The sequence below is a fragment of the Sinocyclocheilus rhinocerous genome, unplaced genomic scaffold (assembly GCF_001515625.1).
Source record: "Sinocyclocheilus rhinocerous isolate Xijiao unplaced genomic scaffold, SAMN03320098_v1.1 scaffold1808, whole genome shotgun sequence".
Lineage (NCBI taxonomy): Eukaryota > Metazoa > Chordata > Actinopteri > Cypriniformes > Cyprinidae > Sinocyclocheilus > Sinocyclocheilus rhinocerous.
The window spans coordinates 29,038-47,800 of NW_015661912.1; the positions used below are offsets into that span (position 1 = coordinate 29,038).

General features: G+C 36.4%; 2 protein-coding genes across 7 annotated transcripts in view; both read left to right on the plus strand.

The window, feature by feature from the left end:
- Window positions 1-5,669, plus strand: part of LOC107726879 (dual specificity protein phosphatase CDC14A-like) — a 20,109-nt gene extending 14,440 nt beyond the window's left edge. For 4 of the 6 annotated variants that reach the window (XM_016536582.1, XM_016536581.1, XM_016536583.1 and 1 more), the window contains 4 exons: window positions 757-804; window positions 2,456-2,509; window positions 2,603-2,798; window positions 5,162-5,669. In XM_016536582.1, coding sequence (XP_016392068.1) covers window positions 757-804; window positions 2,456-2,509; window positions 2,603-2,798; window positions 5,162-5,164 — 301 coding nt within the window. In that variant the 3' untranslated portion in view covers window positions 5,165-5,669. The remainder of the gene's footprint in view (window positions 1-756; window positions 805-2,455; window positions 2,510-2,602; window positions 2,799-5,161) is intronic. The other 2 variants (XM_016536585.1, XM_016536586.1) reach the window with 2 other exon arrangements.
- A 1,129-nt stretch (window positions 5,670-6,798) lies between these two features.
- On the plus strand, window positions 6,799-14,810 carry LOC107726881 (zinc finger protein 367). Its single transcript, XM_016536587.1, has 5 exons — window positions 6,799-7,501; window positions 10,883-11,033; window positions 11,539-11,658; window positions 12,790-12,928; window positions 14,221-14,810. Exons 1-5 carry the CDS (start codon window positions 7,223-7,225, stop codon window positions 14,465-14,467), a joined length of 936 nt encoding a protein of 311 aa, XP_016392073.1. The 5' UTR covers window positions 6,799-7,222; the 3' UTR covers window positions 14,468-14,810.
- Window positions 14,811-18,763: the final 3,953 nt, after the last annotated feature.

Genomic DNA, 18,763 nt, shown 5'->3' on the forward strand with positions numbered 1-18,763 from the left:
CTATGCACAATCAGCTTGTAACACTCCAAAGAGAAAGGAAAACTTGAAATCGCATCATATGACCCCTTTAACGTGTAATCTTTACATTTTGTAAATTTACAAAATTATTTCCTGTGGTATTGAACATTGACTCGCATGCTGCCGTTAATAGATCTTAACGTGTATTAAACCCTTAATATTACTGTGCTCCTTTGTGAAACAACACTTCTCTTCGGTTTGGATGTTGAGTTTTACCAGGCTTAACATAATGTGACTTGATTTGTCTGTGCATTAATTGCATTTTGCTGAAGCGCTTCTGAATGTGTCATATATGTCATGCATTGATCATTGTATTTATCCTCTTTCAGCGTTAATGTTGAGCTGCAGGTTTAATAAGCTCCCTTATGTGTCCTTACTTTATCACACCGCATTGCACACAATCTGATCATTCATTCAGTGAACCGAAGACCAGTATCACACACGTTACGTAACTGGATCGTGTTTGATGTATGCGCTGTCAGAGGAGGATGATCTGGTTCCTCTCAAGGTTTTTCTCTCTTCATCTAATGGTCTTATGGAGTTCTTCTCCTTCGTGTAGCTCGTTTGAGGCTTTAAAGGATGATTTTGAATCAAATGCTACACGTATGAACGCACGTGATGATAATATCATCAGAGAACACAATGCATCTAATGCATCAAATCTCCATCCTTTTTTTTTTTTATTCGTTTTGCGTGTTTTCATCACACTGAACTTTTGTTTTTTTTCTTTACGTTCAGGTTAGAAGAAAATACTATTCAGACCAAATCAACATCAAAGTCATTAAGGTAACACTTCTTCTTTGTTTAAATAAGTTTGTGTTCTATCCTTGTTAAAAAGATTGAAATTCAGATGAATAGTACTTTTGTCAAAATTCAAACTTAAACTCCCAGAATCCCTTGAGACTCAATCAAGCTTCCCTTCTATGTACTATTTCTAACCCATTTAAACTCCTTCAAACTCACCTATCTATAATCTGACTCTATCTATATATCTATCCTAGCGACCGCATAGCAACAGCCTAGCAACCGCCCTAGCAACTGCAGAGCAACAGCCTAGCAACCACCCTGGGGACCTAGCAACCACATAGCAACACCCTAACAACCACCCAGAATACCTTAGCAACCGCATAGCAACATCCTAGCAACCACACAAAATACCCTAGCGACCGGATAGCAACAGCCTAGCAACCGCACCTAACAACCACCCTGGGGACCTAGCAACCACATAGCAACACCCTAACAACCACCCAGAATACCTTAGCAACCGCATAGCACCACCCTAGCAACCACCCTGAGAACCCTAGCATCTATCTATCTTTTTTTTAAATTATAATTATATCTATGGCTGCACGATTATGACAAAAATCATAATTGTCGTTTATTCCCTTGAAATTGTGATTATTAATTACGATTATCACAATTTACATTGAATGATGTTTATACCATTGTTTGATGCAACTGCATGCCGTATTTTTATATGAAAATAAACAAGCTGAAAACACTAACTGAAAACCCTTTAGTCCTAGCATCTATCTATCTATACTATATATATAAAATGAAACCATCAAATAAATAAAATAAAATTATAATTATATCTATGGCTGCACGATTATGACAAAAATCATAATTGTCGTTTATTCCCTTGAAATTGTGATTATTAATTACGATTATCACAATTTACATTGAATGATGTTTATACCATTGTTTGTTTCAACTGCATGCCGTATTTTTATATGAAAATAAACAAGCTGAAAACACTAACTGAAAAACCTTTAGTGCTTTTCTATAGTATTAAGCCTCAAATGTCAAATATACATCGGATTGGTTTCATCCTTAAATTATAAAAAGTAAAAATATGAATGGTATTATAATGTTATACTAAAACAATGGAAAAACCCTAAATATAACATGTAGAAAGAAAAAAACATATCGTAAGTGTGCAGAATAACATAAGTGGACTTTGAACGATTAATTTCCGCTTTGAACGATTACGTAATTGTGGCATTCATAATTGTAATCGCTATTAGAAATTCGATTAATTGTGCAGCCCTAAGCCACAGTGCCGTTTAACATTTAGAGTGTTATTTAACAGCGCAGTGATGTTGGTTCAGCTCATCAAAAATTACTTTAAAAATGACATTTTATATATATATATATATATATATATATATACACATACACACAAATGATAATTATATATATATTTTTTTTTTTACTTCATATTGTATTTTATGCATATTTCTACAGCAGCATCAGTAACTGAAAGCTTTTGCTTTGTGTGATGCTGTAAATGTAAACAAACAACATTTCTGAATTCTGTTCTATTGTTTTTGTCATATTCCTTTTTAACAGAATTATTCTGCAGTTGCGTGTTCAGGGTTCTAAATCTGATCAACTGTATGTCCGTCATATAATCTGTAAAACATCTTCCATATAGCTCCGATAAAAGGAAAAGAACCCGGGCTTCACTTGGATCCAGCAGGACCAGTAGGTGGGTATTTCACTGCGTTTTTAAGCCTTTTGCATTAAAGCGACTTGAGTAAGTCTGACGTTCATATTCACGGTTGACGTTTTTCTTTCCCAGCCCTTTACATTCAAGGCTCGCTAAATCTTTAGGCAGCTTGCACGATGTTAGCGCTGGCTCAGTGGCCAACAGTAATTTCATCAAGCAGTCGAGCTTAAAGCACTTAAGCCCAGTGAACAGTCAGCCGCACGCGGCCCACAGATCCTCTGCTGTTTCACTGCAGCTCTATGGCCACAGTCTGAGTTCCCTCGGCTCAGTAAGTGTAAAGCGGACCGCGTGATCCGGGCTTTTAACGCCCAACCGTCCCGTCTTCAGCTTTCTTGCATGACTGATGGACAGAGCGGGCGTCTCTTGTAGTGCTGGGCGGTATGACCAAAAATTTATATCACGGTATTTTTCAAAATTATACCGGTTTCACGGTTCATGACGGTATTCTTTTTTTCATGCATGACCGGGTGTTAACCATATTTTCTACTGATTGAGAGAGGAAATACTGAAGTATATTGACTTAGAATGCCCTATTTTACTTTCATGATGAGTGAATATTGTCAAAAAATACCACACTAAATAGTGACTAAACACGACCCCTTTTAATACATGTTAACCAGGAGTCACTCTCATTTATAATCACAGCATCGTCTGATAAAATCAACATGCATCTACACTAAAGAGCGGCTATGCGGTTGTTTTGGCTATATTACTTTTTTGTCTCATGCAGCGCACTGCCTGCGTCTGAGTAACAAACTAAAAAAAATTTAAAAGTGCATGTGATATTAACAGACGAACTACCCTACATATTTATAATTCCAAACAATCAGTAAGCGACAGGTGCTAGGAAACGCTGTTTTGTACTCATTTATTGAGGAGTCGGCTGCGGTGCTTCTCTGCCGCTCACTGCACAGAACAGACGCCGAGAGAGGCGACACTTCTGCGGGAAAGTCAGACCTCGCGTTCGCGGGACAGCACTGGCGAAATCTTCCAACTGAACCATAGCTAAGGTTTATCCAAAAAAGTCGCTAGGTTTGTCAGTATGAATATTCTATGGAAAAAAGCCGCTAAAAGGGTCTGAAAGTTGCTAAATCTAGTGCTAAAGTCGCGCTCGTGTGTGTGTGAGACGCGGGAGCTGATGGCAGCGGGCGGTGGATATTTGTGGCGGTCAATGTGGATATTGTGGATGAGTTCTTCTGTGTCATCACGTTCTATTAGTTCTACAGCTTCAGTTTCTGAACTTTCACGCTTAGTAACACATACAGCTGTTCCCTCACCACAGTGCAACAGTGAAAAGGGACCCCTTTCAAACAGTGTCGCGTTCCCAACGTTGTTTAAGTGACATATACCGGTATTGCGGTATTTTAAAAATTCATATCATAACAAAAATAAACACCGGTATTCGGTATGAACCGGTATACCGCCCAGCACTAGTCTCTTGTTTTTGCTTGCACACTGTCTTCTGCTGATGGATGATTCACGTTAAACGACTCTTACACTCTCGGTCTGTGAGCATGACTCTGAGCCGTTTACACCCGGTTGTAACGTGATCTGATTTATGCATGATGATATTTAGGCTTTTAAAGCTGCAAAATTTAGGTTTGGAATAATTACCATTTTTAAGTTTTTATGCTCACCAAGGCTGCATTTATTTAATCAAAAATACAGAAAATGTGAAATTATTATTAGAATTTGACATGGTTGTTTTCTATGTGAATATCTGTTAAAATATAATTTATTTCTGTATTTCCAGCATCATTACTCCAGTCTTCAGTGTCACATGATCTTCAGAAATCATTCTAATATTCTGCCCGAGAAACATTTCTGATTATTATCAGTGTTGGAAACAGTTTGTAGTTAGAAAGATTTAAAAAAATAAGTAATACTTTTATTCATCAAGGATGCATTAAATTAATCAAAAGTAACAGTAAAGACATTTAGAATGTTACAAAAGTTTTCTATTTCAAATAAACGCTGTTCTTTTGAACTTTCTGTTCATCTGTGAATCCTGAAAAATAAAATGTATCAGTTTCAACATTGTATCAACATTGATAATAATCAGAAATGTTTCTCGAGCAGAATATTAGAATGATTTCTGAAGATCATGTGACACTGAAGACTGGAGTAATGATGCTGAAAATACAGCTGTGCATCACAGAAATAAATTACAGTTTAACAGATATTCACATAGAAAACAGCCGGTTTACATTGCAATAATATTTCACATTTTTACTGTATTTTTAATCAAATAAATGCAGCCTTGGTGAGCAGGAGAGACTTCTTTCAAAAACATTAAAAAATATTGTTCATTGCCTGAGATGTGTGAATACCAGCTGTAAACGGGCCTCTATTTTGGATCAGAAATTAGTTTCGTCTTCAAATTTTTAACGGGTTTTTCTTTGCCAACCTTACCTGTAATAGACGATCTGTCCCGAAGAAGGAAAGCGCTTCACGCGATGCCATCGGTGCGCTTTCAGAGACCATGGTATCAGATTTCCTCCTCTAACTTCCTTCTGCTTTGTAATTATACAGCGTTTCTCAGCATCTGTCTGAGTTTAGAGCATGTGCACGAGTGCTGCTCGGCGTTCTGCTCGTATAAGTTTGGTCTGTAATGTATTTCTTATTTTACAGTAACTCCATCTCCAAAGCTCGAGCTCCTCTCCTGCGCTGAAAAGACCAACATCCCTGCACTGATATCACTCGAGTCTTACTTTAAGTGATCTACTATTAACCATATTCAAACTGTGTTTATTGAGAAATCAGCAGATGTTAACCATTGTTATTTGATCGAGAGAAAGCAATGAGTTTATTTTTAAATCAGAGCTTTAAGCAGCTGTGAAGTTTGACTTTTTATGCCATTGTAAGTATCATGTCAGAAGCTGCCTTTGCCATTATGCATTATGCTACTAAACCTGTAATATTGTTTTTTTTTTTTTAATACTGTAGGTAGTACTTTAATAATACAGTGACAGACTGTAAATGAGCGAATGTGACGCATACTGTGCTAATCGTGACTGAAAGCTGTATATAAGCTGTTTTTTTTACTGTAAATAATGCACATTTAAATCATGATTATTTCACATAATAGGAAATTATTTGAGTCATATCCCTTTTAATAAATCCTTTCTGCTATTGCAAATGTGGTTGTTGAATGGGCCTCATTATACGTTTACTCAGATTTTAGCCTTTCTCTTAACAGCACTTGCTTTTGGACCCACTAATTTCTATATAAATATGAGGGTTATTAAAGTTAACTAAAGCTTAAAAAATTGTTACTTTAAATGTTGACTGCAATAAAATATAAAAACTAGTTGCCGAGGCAACACATCTTTTTCATTTTTTTTTTTACTAAAATAGTGTTATTTATATTATACTGAATTAAAATACAAAATACAAACAATATAGACATTTAAAATATAACTTGACAAAACAAAAAATTACTAAAACTAACAATAACTGATTCAAAATATTAATAAAACTAGCATTTAAAAATAAAATTAATTTTACTCAAAACTGGTAAATATAATTGTTCGGGTTAAGCTCAGATCTAATAAACTTGTTTGACTAGAAATAGCTTTATGACTTCAATCTCTAAAATAACACAAATGTAAAAGGCACTTTAGAGTTGGTTATACACTTGTTTATAGTTTAAAAATAATCTAAAACTGTATAAATTTGTGATTTAAGTTGAACTGTATTATGAATATTGGGTGGGACGGTCTGTGGTGTTTGCAGCTCTTGTAGCAATTAATTTTTAAGCATGCATGACTCCCAAAAAGAATTGCAATTCTATAATATCACACCAAAAACAGGTTTATCGTTTGACTCACTCATCCTTCGTTTCCTGAATAATCAACCACATTAAAAATTAAATAAAATTATTTTAAATAGACATGACTGAGTGAAATGTGGAAATTATTCTAAAGTCTTGCGAACAATTTAAAAAATATATATATATTACTAATAATTTTTTTTTTTTTTTTAAGTCAAGGCGTTGAAAGAAATACAGCAGATGTTACTTTTACGCGCGAGTCTTTTATCTTAAAAAGAATCAAATGATTAAATGGTTTTCATGCTTCGCGTTTGCTGTGTGGAGACAGCTGCTAAAACACAATGACACAAAAGGCGGTTTGATTGCGTAACTTTCGCGCCACCGTCACCGCCCGCCTTTCCCTTTAAATCGATGTAAATGTAAACATTAAGCGCGGGAGACGTTAAACTGCAGGAAAGGATGCACTCGGACCCGCCCCTACAGTACACAACGAGTCATGTGATTGGACAACCGTCGCGTCTGTCAAGAAAGAGCGCGCTCTGCCATATTTTAAAAGTGTCGCGGCGTCAAGGCAAGGCGATTGGCTGCGAGAATTCCACGGCGTCTGCCATTGGCTCGCTCTCGGCTGCATGGCGCGGGCGCGGTAACGCCCTCTTCGCTGATTGGCTGAGCGCCGAGCGCGATTTCCAACGCGGGAAACTACCGAGTGAGTTCGGCTCACTGTAGAAACTCCTGGCAGTGAGATCGCTGGATAACAACGGAATCAAAGGCGCCGCGCCTGATACGTGTAACATTGGGAATGACTGACTCTATAACACAGCGACCAGCGGCGGCACGTTATTCCTCCAACTGCACTTAGAGTTGTTTTTGTTTTTTAACTTAACGGTTTTAAGCTCCATTTTAACTGAACGTTATTTGCGATGGCTGACAGCAAGCATCAAGTGATATTTTGTAACGACTCGCCGAAAAGAGTCCTGGTGTCCGTGATCAAGACGACTCCCATCAAACCGAAAGCGGCGGACTCTCTGATGCCCACCAGCCCCGGATTCAGCGATTTTATGGTGTATCCGTGGCGCTGGGGCGAAAACGCGCACAATGTGACTCTGAGCCCCGGATCTGGCAGCGCAACCGCCTCACCGACCCGAAACAGCGGCTCTCCCGCCGAATCAGATGTCAACTCCTGCCCGGAACACCTCAAGGTGCGATTCAAACTAACGTTAAATCACTATACTGCACTAGTGCTGTATTATATAACACAAGTACACTGTTATGTTTGTATTAGCACATATTATCGGTAAGTGAAGTGATTTTTAACGCGTACAACGCGCGCTCAGAACGGGATTTAAAATTATCCTCCATTGAACGTGACGTCAGACGTGCGCGCCAAAATGTTAGCTTCTAGAAACAACACTTACCTCAGAATTACTGTTAATATTTACACGATTCCTTGACTGTGAAACATATATTTTCTTAGAGCGTCTTGTTTTAAATGATACCGGGAAACGTTTTTATTTATTTTTTACTCGGAACGTACATTTTTTTTTTAAATCTTTTCGCGGGAAAATGTTAAATGTTTTATCAAGTATCATCAGTTTGAAAGATTGCATATAATTATTTTTGTACAACTATTCATTGATGTATTGATATTGATACTATTTTTAAAAACTATTGCTCTTGAGTTTGCCGTAAATATAGCTTTTAACGTTAATATGGTGTAAAGTTATATATAATATTTACGTAATTATGACATGTCACTATCCATATGGCATAGGATTATATACAGTAATCAACATTTAATCAAAGTTGTCCTAAGACAAGAACGGGTATTGTTTTGGTTTTAGGACAACTTCGATTAAAGGTTTTGGTCCACTTCAAATGTTTACTACTGTATATTATTGCATTAAAATGTTAATTATAATGTGTGGTGTTATGTTAATATGCTATTATTAAGTAATTACATTATGTTATTATAGTTGTTTATTACATATGGCACGTTTAAGCATTACATTGTTGGATCATTAGTTATGTTTAATATGTGGCACTTTATTTGTGTTAATATGACCTTTTTTGGTCAAAGTACATTAACTTTTTTATTTCAATGTATTATTTTTTTTGTAAAGCACTTTACAAAAAGTTTTAATGGTGCTATAAAAAATAAAGTTTATTATTATTCGCTTGCAATTATTTAAGTCAAGACAAATGTTTCTATAGCACTTTATACAATACAGATTGTGTCACAGTATCAAACAGGAAAATAACAGTGTTAATGTTGTAAAATGCATCAATTATGTAAACAAATTGAATTTCAGCTGTAAAGCAGCTTGAATACAGGGTCTTAAAAAGTCTTAAATTTAGTTGCATCAAATATAAGGCCATTAACGTCTTAAATACCTTAAATGGTATTTCCTTCAGAAAAGTTTTGATTGTATTTTCATTTCATCCTGCTTGTAATGCCTGATAAAGTAGCGTTTATGAGCACAGCGCTGCTTTAAATACTGCTGTTACCGCGGAAAACACTATTTCTGCCGGTTCAAAAGTCCCAACTAGTGGCAGAGAATCAATTAGCATTTTCAATCAGCCTTCTGCTGTTTCTGTTCAGACCAATGCCAAAATCGACTAATGTTTTTACGCAGCAAACACACAGTTGTAAATGTGAACCAGTGGATTGACAAGAACCTAAAATGCCTTCTAAAAATCGTAACAATTGAGACAGTAAGATATATATTTTTATGTTTTAAATTAATATAATAATTCGACTTAAAAATGAGGACAATAGAAGTAATCAAAACCAACAAAGGAGTAATGATATGTAAGTGCTGTGACATGTTTCAGTTAGTCTAACGCAGTTTTTTTTTAATAATAAAAGAAAAGTTCTGTGTGAAAGAAGGCGGAGCCTAAGCGCACACCTCCTATGACGCAATCGTCACGGACCAATGGTAGTGCGAAGGTGTTTTGCAGCCGGAACGAACTTTTCCGGAAAGTTCGCTTTGGCAAGCCGTTTCAAACTCCTAAAACGAACTTCGTTTTGGCCGGATTTTGTTCGAAATGACGTCACATCAGTTCGCTCTTTGATTTCGCTTGAAGTACCTACAGTATATCAGGGCCTTTAGAGGATCTAGTGTAGATGGAAAAGATGTTTTTAGCTGTTTCTTGGACTTTATTTTTGTGAAAGCCTAAAATTGTAAATAATTTCATTTGAAGGTTTAATATGTTACCATAGACATTGCACCGCCCCGCTCATACGGTATTAATTTTATTTGTGCAGCTCTTAAAAAGAGTCATAAACAACCTTTAAATTTGATTTAAAAAGTCTTGCAGATACCCTGTAAATAGTGGAATAAAATTCCTTCCTTGATATTTGCTGATATTCGCGTTTTTGATTGCTTTAACTCTTATCTAATGTTCTACACATGTATATATATATATATATAAATTGTCTTTTTTATTCGGGCGAGTTAAATACATTTTGGGCTACCAAAATCTAAAGAGTGCCTGCCCGAAGGGCTACCAAGGATTGTGAAATTTTGCTCCACGGGTTAAAAAAGGCCTCCTGAAGTGAAGCGATACATTTGTGTAAAAAAAATTTTTTCCCATATTTAAAATATTATAAACTAATCTCTAGCTTCCGCTAACTGTCGTACACACGTTCACGAGAAAGTGGCGTTCCAGCGGATGATGTAGGACGTAGGTGTAGTGTAGTTTCTTACACAAACGCATCGGGAGGCCTTTATTAACCGCGTGGAGCACTTTAAATGTTGGATGGATGCACTTTTTTTGGCTTCAAAATCTCGACCCCCATTCACTGCCATTATAAAGCTCGGAATGTGCAGCTCTTAAAAAGAGTCATAAACAACCTTTAAATTTGATTTAAAAAGTCTTGCAGATACCCTGTAAATAGTGGAATAAAATTCCTTCCTTGATATTTGCTGATATTCGCGTTTTTGATTGCTTTAACTCTTATCTAATGTTCTACACACATGTATATATATATATATAAATTGTCTTTTTTATTCGGGCGAGTTAAATACATTTTGGGCTACCAAAATCTAAAGAGTGCCTGCCCGAAGGGCTACCAAGGATTGTGAAATTTTGCTCCACGCGGTTAAAAAAGGCCTCCTGAAGTGAAGCGATACATTTGTGTAAAAAACATTTTTTCCTATATTTAAAATATTATAAACTAATCTCTAGCTTCTGCTAACTGTCGTACGCACGTTCACGAGAAAGTGGCGTTCCAGCGGATGACGTAGGTGTAGTGTAGTTTCTTACACAAACGCATCGGGAGGCCTTTATTAACCGCGTGGAGCACTTTAAATGTTGGATGGATGCACTTTTTTGGGCTTCAAAATCTCGACCCCCATTCGCTCCCATTATAAAGTTTGGAAGAGCCTGGACATTATTTAATATAACTCCGATTGTATTAGTCTGAAAGAAGAAAGTCATGTACACCTAGGATAGCTTGAGGGTGAGTAAATCATGGGGTAATTTTCATTTTTGGGTGAACTGTCCCTTTAAAGTGGCTGTGTTCATATGGATCATTCTGTCATGACTCTAACATGCATCTTCCTGCTGTCTTATTTCAGGACGGCATTCGGCGCGGACGCCCGCGGGCAGAAACCGTCCGAGAGCTGATCAACGAGGGCGAGAACTCCACCAGCCGCATCCGCTGCAACATCTGCAACCGCGTCTTTCCCCGCGAGAAATCTCTACAGGCGCACAAACGCACGCACACGGGTCAGCGCCGCCACAGTGAGCCGTATTTGTGTTCAGACATCAGAACGAGAGCGCTAACGTTCCTCTTGTCTGTTCGGAGAAAGGTGAGCGTTAGCATTCACTGCTTTCACTCAAACACAAGTAGTATGGACTAGGGCTGTGCGATTAATCGAAATCGACTCGAAATCGCAATTTGCGACGTTGCGATTTCCTAATCGCAAAGCCTGCGATATGGACGCGATATTACTCCAGAGCATATGCATGACTGCCAGCCTTGAGTTGCAGTCTTAGTCTTATTTCAGGACGGCATTCGGCGCGGACGCCCGCGGGCAGAAACCGTCCGAGAGCTGATCAACGAGGGCGAGAACTCCACCAGCCGCATCCGCTGCAACATCTGCAACCGCGTCTTTCCCCGCGAGAAATCGCTACAGGCGCACAAACGCACGCACACGGGTCAGTGGCGCCACATTGAGCTTTGTGTTCAGATCTCAGAACGAGAGCATTGAGTGTCCTCTTCTCGTCTCAGGTGAAAGACCGTACCTGTGTGATTATCCGGACTGCGGGAAAGCGTTCGTCCAGAGCGGACAGCTGAAGACCCATCAGCGCCTCCACACCGGAGAAAAACCCTTCGTCTGTTCGGAGAAAGGTGAGCGTTAGCATTCACTGCTTTCACTCAAACACAAGTAGTATGGACTAGGGCTGTGCGATTAATCGAAATCGACTCGAAATCGCAATTTGCGACGTTGCGATTTCCTAATCGCAAAGCCTGCGATATGGACGCGATATTACTCCAGAGCATATGCATGACTGCCAGCCTTGAGTAGAGACAGAGTGGGATTATGGCGTCTACTGGGTCAGATCGATAGTTAGGCAAATTAAAACTAAAGAAAACCATATGCAACTTAAGCTTCGAAATGACAGACAACGAACAAAAAAGGTAATTTCCAATTAAATAAGTTTTTATTTAAAATTTCCTATTTGAAATAAGTTTATGATGCATGTTGGCTATTCCCAATTCAGAACTATTTGATGGATTCTATTGGTGGGATGTAATCTGGCAGATGGCAGAAAGGTGAGCGTTAGCATTCACTGCTTTCACTCAAACACAAGTAGTATGGACTAGTTTCTGTAGTGTTCATTCTAGTGATTTAGCACTAGGGCTAATCGCCTGTTCACATTAGGGCTGTCACTAATGATTATTTTGGTAACGGAGTAATATGTCGATTATTCTGACGATTAATCGAGTAATCGGATAATTATAATTCTTTTTTTTTTTTTGTGGTAATAAAAATAGACCTAAGCAAACAATAGCCTTTAAAATTACTTAAAATACAAATATAATGGCAATTAGTTAAAATAAAGTATAAAAAGCAAGTAATCATATGGTTTTATTGAACAAAACTGTTAAAACACATAATGTATTATAAACAAACAATAGCGCTAATTACGCATTATAACTAACGCCTGCAGAGGCGCCTACGGCCTGACGACTGTTTTTACACTTTACAGCGCGATCTAATCCTTGTTTAATATTGACTAAACAACATTTCATTCAAATGGCCACTTAACCTACACGCATGTAAATAATTAAAGCGCATATACGCGCAACAACTCTCTCCAATATTATGAATTTGGATGCAGTACCCATTTCAACCACTAGCTGTCAATATTATATACTGCACCTTTAATTAAAACTATAATAGTATATCAGTGACACTGGTTTGTTAGCGTGTGTAAAGTAATTCGAAAGCTTTGTTTTTCTCCCTGTGTGTTGTAGGTTGCGGTAGCCGATTCACTCACGCTAACCGTCACTGTGCCAAACACCCGTACGCGCGGCTGAAGCGCGAGGAGCCCGCGGGCGGCCCCGGGACATCACAGGGGGCCGACAACAAGGCTGTGGCCGAATGGCTGGCAAAGTGAGTAAATCATCAACACACACTCGTGTACAAAAGTGTATCATGCTATCAGACATCCGCTGATTTCCTGTCAATCAAGTCACCCGCCCTCATTTACATGATGACCGATATCTTGTATCACAATATTGTGTGTCATGATCATGTTCTGTTGACATTGTTACATAACCACGTAGTATTTTTTTAATTTTCCAATACTTGAGCATAATAAAAGCACAAATAAAATGTGCTTCATCTCATTTGATTTTCTTTTTTTTCTTTTTTTTTTTCTGGAACTTGAATCAAAAGAATCTGAAATCAGAAACGCTTGAGTTCAAAACGAGATTTAAATTATTTGTTATATCGTCGAGTAGTGACACTTTAGAATCATTGAGATACTGTTATAGCTTTTATTGATCATTTGAATTCGTTTTATTTTTTAGTTAGTCATTTCTATATAGCTTTTTTTTCATTTTTATTTCAGTTTTAGCTATTTTAGTACATCAAGTTAAACTAAATGAAAATGAGACATGTTGCCTTGGCAACAAGCTAAAATAAGTTACTTTTTTTTGTACTAAAGTAATTTTGTTGTTATTTTTCATATCTTTTAATATTTTCTTTTTAATACTTTTTTTGTTTGTTTTAGTTATTTTAGTGCTTCAAGTTAATCTAAATTTAAAAAAAAAAAAAATTTTTGCAACGCTCAAATATTTTGGTTTTATTTTTGTACTGTTTTTGTCCTTTTTTTTAGGAATTTTGTTGTTTGTCATTTTTGTGATTTTAGTTTTTTTATATATATATATATATATTTCTATGTAGTTATTTATATAATAAAATTTTGTAATTTTTATGTTTTCATTTTTTTGTCAAGTTTAAAAAGTAACTTTACTCCAGTTTAGTTATTTTAGTCAAGTTAAACAAAGTTTTTTATATTTTATTTTGTTTTGTCATTTTTTATATTTTGTTGTTGTTTTTTTAAATATTTCTATGTAGTTTCTATAATTTGTGATTTTTTTTTTGTCAAGTTTTAAAAAGTAACTTTACTCCAGTTTAGTTATTTTAGTCAAATTAAACTTTTTTTTAATATATATTTTATTTTTTGATATTGTTGTGCTTTGTCATTTTTATTAGTTTTTTATTTTATTTTTTACAGTTTAACAAATTTAAAATGTAACAATTTTTCTTTCAGTTTTAGTTTAGTACATCAAGTTGTGCTGCCTTGGAAGTTTTTTTATGCTTAATTTATTATTATTATTATTTGAAGGTTTTAGTTTCGTGTTAATGAGCCTGAAGAATGACTGTGTTTGTGTTGTCAGATACTGGCAGATGAGGGAGCAGCGGACGCCTGCGCCGACTAAAGCAAAGACTCTGAGTAAGACCACTATAGAGGACCAGGAGCAGCAGGACCCTCTGGACTTCCTGCCGTCTGATGAAGGTGAAGAAGAGGAGCAGGACGAAGAGAAGAGCGGCGGCGGTACGGCGCGGAGGCGTCTCCAGGAGCAGCGCGAGCGTCTTCACGGCGCACTAGCGCTCATCGAGCTGGCTAACAATCTCTCCGCCTGAATAACACCAGCGTTTGACGAGGAGGTTTAGAGCAGGTCTGGATGATCAGCAACTTTCCTCGCCTTCGAGAGCCTTTCCGAGGTTCATATAAGCTACAAGCACCTTATTTTGCTTCCTGTTGTACTTTTAGGCTGCTATGATGGTAGTGATATCATTATATGAAGAATGTCGTCGTTTTCTCAACTTGTTTAGGAGATGATGAGATGTCTCGTGTTTGTTTCGTTGTGCACTTTGTGGAAACGAGCGTTTGTTTCTTTGGGGTTTGTGTACGTGATGTTATTTTGGATTTTGGTGTGAGAGTGTGTGTGTGTGTGTGTGAGAGTGAGTGTGTGTGTGTGTGTGTGTGAGACACAAACAACTTACAAACTGCAACGCCTTTATCCACCTTATTTTTCCTGTACGTTTTACGAAGGAAAATGTTTAAGGACAAATAAAGAAAATTTAAGGAATTAATGGAACACAACACATCAATAACACTTCAAAGTTTGAAAATACAACTTCTAACCGATCTCCATTACTTGATTTTCTCTGATTTAAGGCTTTCATTTGTGAAAAAAGAAAGACTTTAGGACCCACAGAAACTCTATTTGTGACCCTGGAGCACAAAACCAGTCTTAAGGGTAAATTTTGTGAAATTGAGAGTTATGCATCATCTGAAAGCTGAATAAATAAGCGTTCCATTGATGTATGGTTTGTTAGGATAGGACAATATTTGAAAATCTGGAATCTGAGGGTGCAAAAAAATCTAAATATTGAGAAAATCATCTTTAAAGTTGTTCAAATGAAGTTCTTAGCAATGCATATTACTAATCAAAAATTAAGTTTTGATATATTTACGGTAGGAAATTTACAAAATATCTTCATGGAACACGATCTTTAATAATTTTGACCCATACAATGTATTGTTGGCTATTGCTACAAATATACCCCAGCGACTTAACACTGCTTTTGTGCTGCAGGGTCACAAATATAAAATGTATAAATACGTATTTTGATTATAATATATATATTTAACCTCAGTATTTTCCCATTTTCAGGTTTGTTTTGATGTATTCCATCATCCTCTGCAGTTATTATAACACGGCACTAACCACTACAGTCGTTGGGGCAATTAAAGTATCTTCAATAATTATATATCCTCATTATTATTTATTATATAATAAAAAATGACATTATATGTCACCCTGGAGCACAAAAGCAGTGTTAAGTCGCTGGGGTATATTTGTAAACAATACATTGTATGGGTCAAAATAATACATTTTTCTTTTATGCCAAAAATCATTAGGATATTAAGATCAGATTCCATGAAGATATTTAGTAAATTTCCTACCGTAAATATATCAAAATTTAATTTTTGATTAGTAATATGCATTGCTAAAGACTTCATTTGGACAACTTTAAAGGCGATTTTCTCAATATTTAGATTTTTTTTGCACCCTGATTCCAGATTTTCAAATATTGTCCGATCCTAACAAACCATACATCAATGGAAAGCTTATTTATTCAGCTTTCAGATGATGCATAAATCTCAATTTAAAAAAATTGACCCTTATGACTGGTGTTGTGCTCCAGGGTCACACACACACATACATACAAATACATATATATATATGGCTCAGCCACCTTGAATTATTATAAAAGCATCATGAGTGAGACTCACCCCATGACACAAGACAATAAAAAATGAAATATGAACATAAGAGACATCCATCCTTCAAAGGTAAGAGCCTAAAAACAAGAAAAGAGGGAATCTTATGAAATCTGTGTTAGTTCTCCTAAACAACGAATGCGTGTTTGCCTGTAGATCTGAGTTTAACAGTTAACGCTGTAGTTTACACAGAATGACTTTCAAGAGTATTTTTAACCAAAGTGTAAAAATGAATCCGTGTCATTTGATTAAGACTAGTCCACAGATAACTCGAGCTGTCGTATATACCTCCATCCCGAGTTTCTTCTTGGTATAAACTCCACTAGCGGCCGTGAAGACGTCGTTCAGCAGAACAAACATTGAAGAACAGGTCCGAGCTGAAGCAGTCGGCTCAGAGTTAATAAACATAAACATACGTCTTCATTTGCATGTGTTTGAATGCTCTGTGTTCATGAACCTGGCTGCAATCAGAGCGCCTACAACTACAGTATATAAATGTTATATATATATACATACACACTGCTGTTCACAAGTTTGGGATTTTTAATGTTTTTTACAGAAGTCTCTTCTGCTCATCAAGGCTGCATTTATTTGACCAAAAATACAGAAAAAACAGGAATATTGTGAAATATTATTAATAATTAAACCAGCTGTTTTTTCTGTGAGTATCTGTTAAACTGTAATGTATTTCTGTGATGCGCAGCTGTATTTTCAGCATCATTACTCCAGTCTTCAGTGTCACATGATCTTCAGAAATCATAATAATATGCTGATTTATTATCAGTGTTAGAAACTGTTGCTGCTTAATATTTTTTTTGGAACGGCTCAGAGTTAATAAACATAAACATACGTCTTCATTTGCATGTGTTTGAATGCTCTGTGTTCATGAACCTGGGGCTGCAATCAGAGCGCCTACCTACAGTATATATATATTATATATATATATACATACACACTGCTGTTCACAAGTTTGGGATTTTTAATGTTTTTTACAGAAGTCTCTTCTGCTCATCAAGGCTGCATTTATTTGACCAAAAATACAGAAAAAACAGGAATATTGTGAAATATTATTAATAATTAAACCAGCTGTTTTTTCTGTGAGTATCTGTTAAACTGTAATGTATTTCTGTGATGCGCAGCTGTATTTTCAAGTCAAAAGTTTTTTTTAAAAATTAAATTAATGCTTTTATTCAGCAAGGATGTGTTAAATTGATACAAATTGATAATAAAGACTTGTACTGTTAGAAAAGGTTTCTATTTTAAGTAAATGCTGTTCTTTTTAACTTTATTCATCAAAAGAATCCTGAAAAAAAAGTATCACAGGTTCCCAAAAATATGAAGCAGCAACAGTTTCCAGCACTGATAATAAATCAGCATATTAGAATGATTTCTGAAGATCATGTGACACTGAAGACTGGAGTAATGATGCTGAAAATACAGCTTTGATCACAGAAATAAACTACAGCTTAACAGATATTCACATAGAAAATAGCTGTTTTACATTCTAATAATATTTCACTATTTTTACTGTATTTTTGATCAAATAAACGCAGCCTTGGTGAGCAGAAGAGACTCTTTCAAAAACATTACAAATCTTACTGATCCCAAACTTTTGAACGGCAGAGTATATATAAAATATATTTTGGTGATGATGAAAAATGGATGGTTTTTGATCCATTTTTGAACAAAAAAACGTGACGTTTTAGCTTTTTTTTAGCTACTTAAAATAAAAAATATTTTCACTAAAAGAAATGATATACCTCAGTATCCTGTATTCCATAATCATAATCAGTAAAATGGTGAATTTTCTGAGCACAGTGAACATGGATAAACTGAAAAACACAAACATCAGCTTCAGATGAGCGTGTCTTTACGCAAAACTCTTGTGTTTCGGTTTATTTACCTCATTTTCTGTGTTCCTCCGAGTCCGGTCACGTGATTCCCCGCAACGGTAACGGTAACGAAAAAACTACAGTACAGAAATTAATTATAAAATAAATTATAAATTACCTTTCCAGGAATGATTGTAGCTGTCATCTATAAATAAATAAAATACAACCAGATTCGTGTGTTTCTACAAAAACATGCGTTTAAAACTCGAGAATGTGTCTCACCTGCCCAATCCCGAGAAACATAAATGAAGGAAACCTAATAATAACACAATATAATTACATTCACCTGAGAAAATGTCTTTGTTTATGTGTTTAAAACTAGCATATGTTATAGCCGAGACTCACTTGTACCGAGTTAAAATACTTTTATTCACCTCGATGATGAAAAACGAGCAAAAGGCGTAAAACGCGGCGGAGACGAACTTCACGAGTTTCGCGCGGTTTCACCTCGTCGTGTGACGTCATCCCGGTTTCGGGTTTCCTCAGTCGCGAAAACCCCGCGATCCTCAGCGTTTTCTCTTCGAACATGATGTGCTAAATGTCCGAAACGAGTCCGGGGAAACGCTGCACGAGTTACACGATCAAACAGGACACGAGATGAAGTTATTAGTTAATAATCGAGCGACACGAGCTGAACTAAACGACAGCTAACCTGTCGAGGGGGCGGAGTCTCGGGGTGGGCGGGTCTTGGTGGCGCGGAAACGGTCTCTGATTGGTCGAGTTGAATGTGGGTTGTTTTAAATATTCAATGTCTAT

Excerpts from the sequence above, each read along its gene's own strand:
- LOC107726881 (XM_016536587.1), top strand. The coding sequence starts at position 7,223 with ATGGCTGACAGCAAGCATCAAGTGATATTTTGTAACGACTCGCCGAAA. Across the intron at positions 7,502-10,882 it reads CCTGCCCGGAACACCTCAAG|GACGGCATTCGGCGCGGACG; the intron begins GTGCGATTCAAA and ends GTCTTATTTCAG. Across the intron at positions 12,929-14,220 it reads GTGGCCGAATGGCTGGCAAA|ATACTGGCAGATGAGGGAGC; the intron begins GTGAGTAAATCA and ends TTGTGTTGTCAG.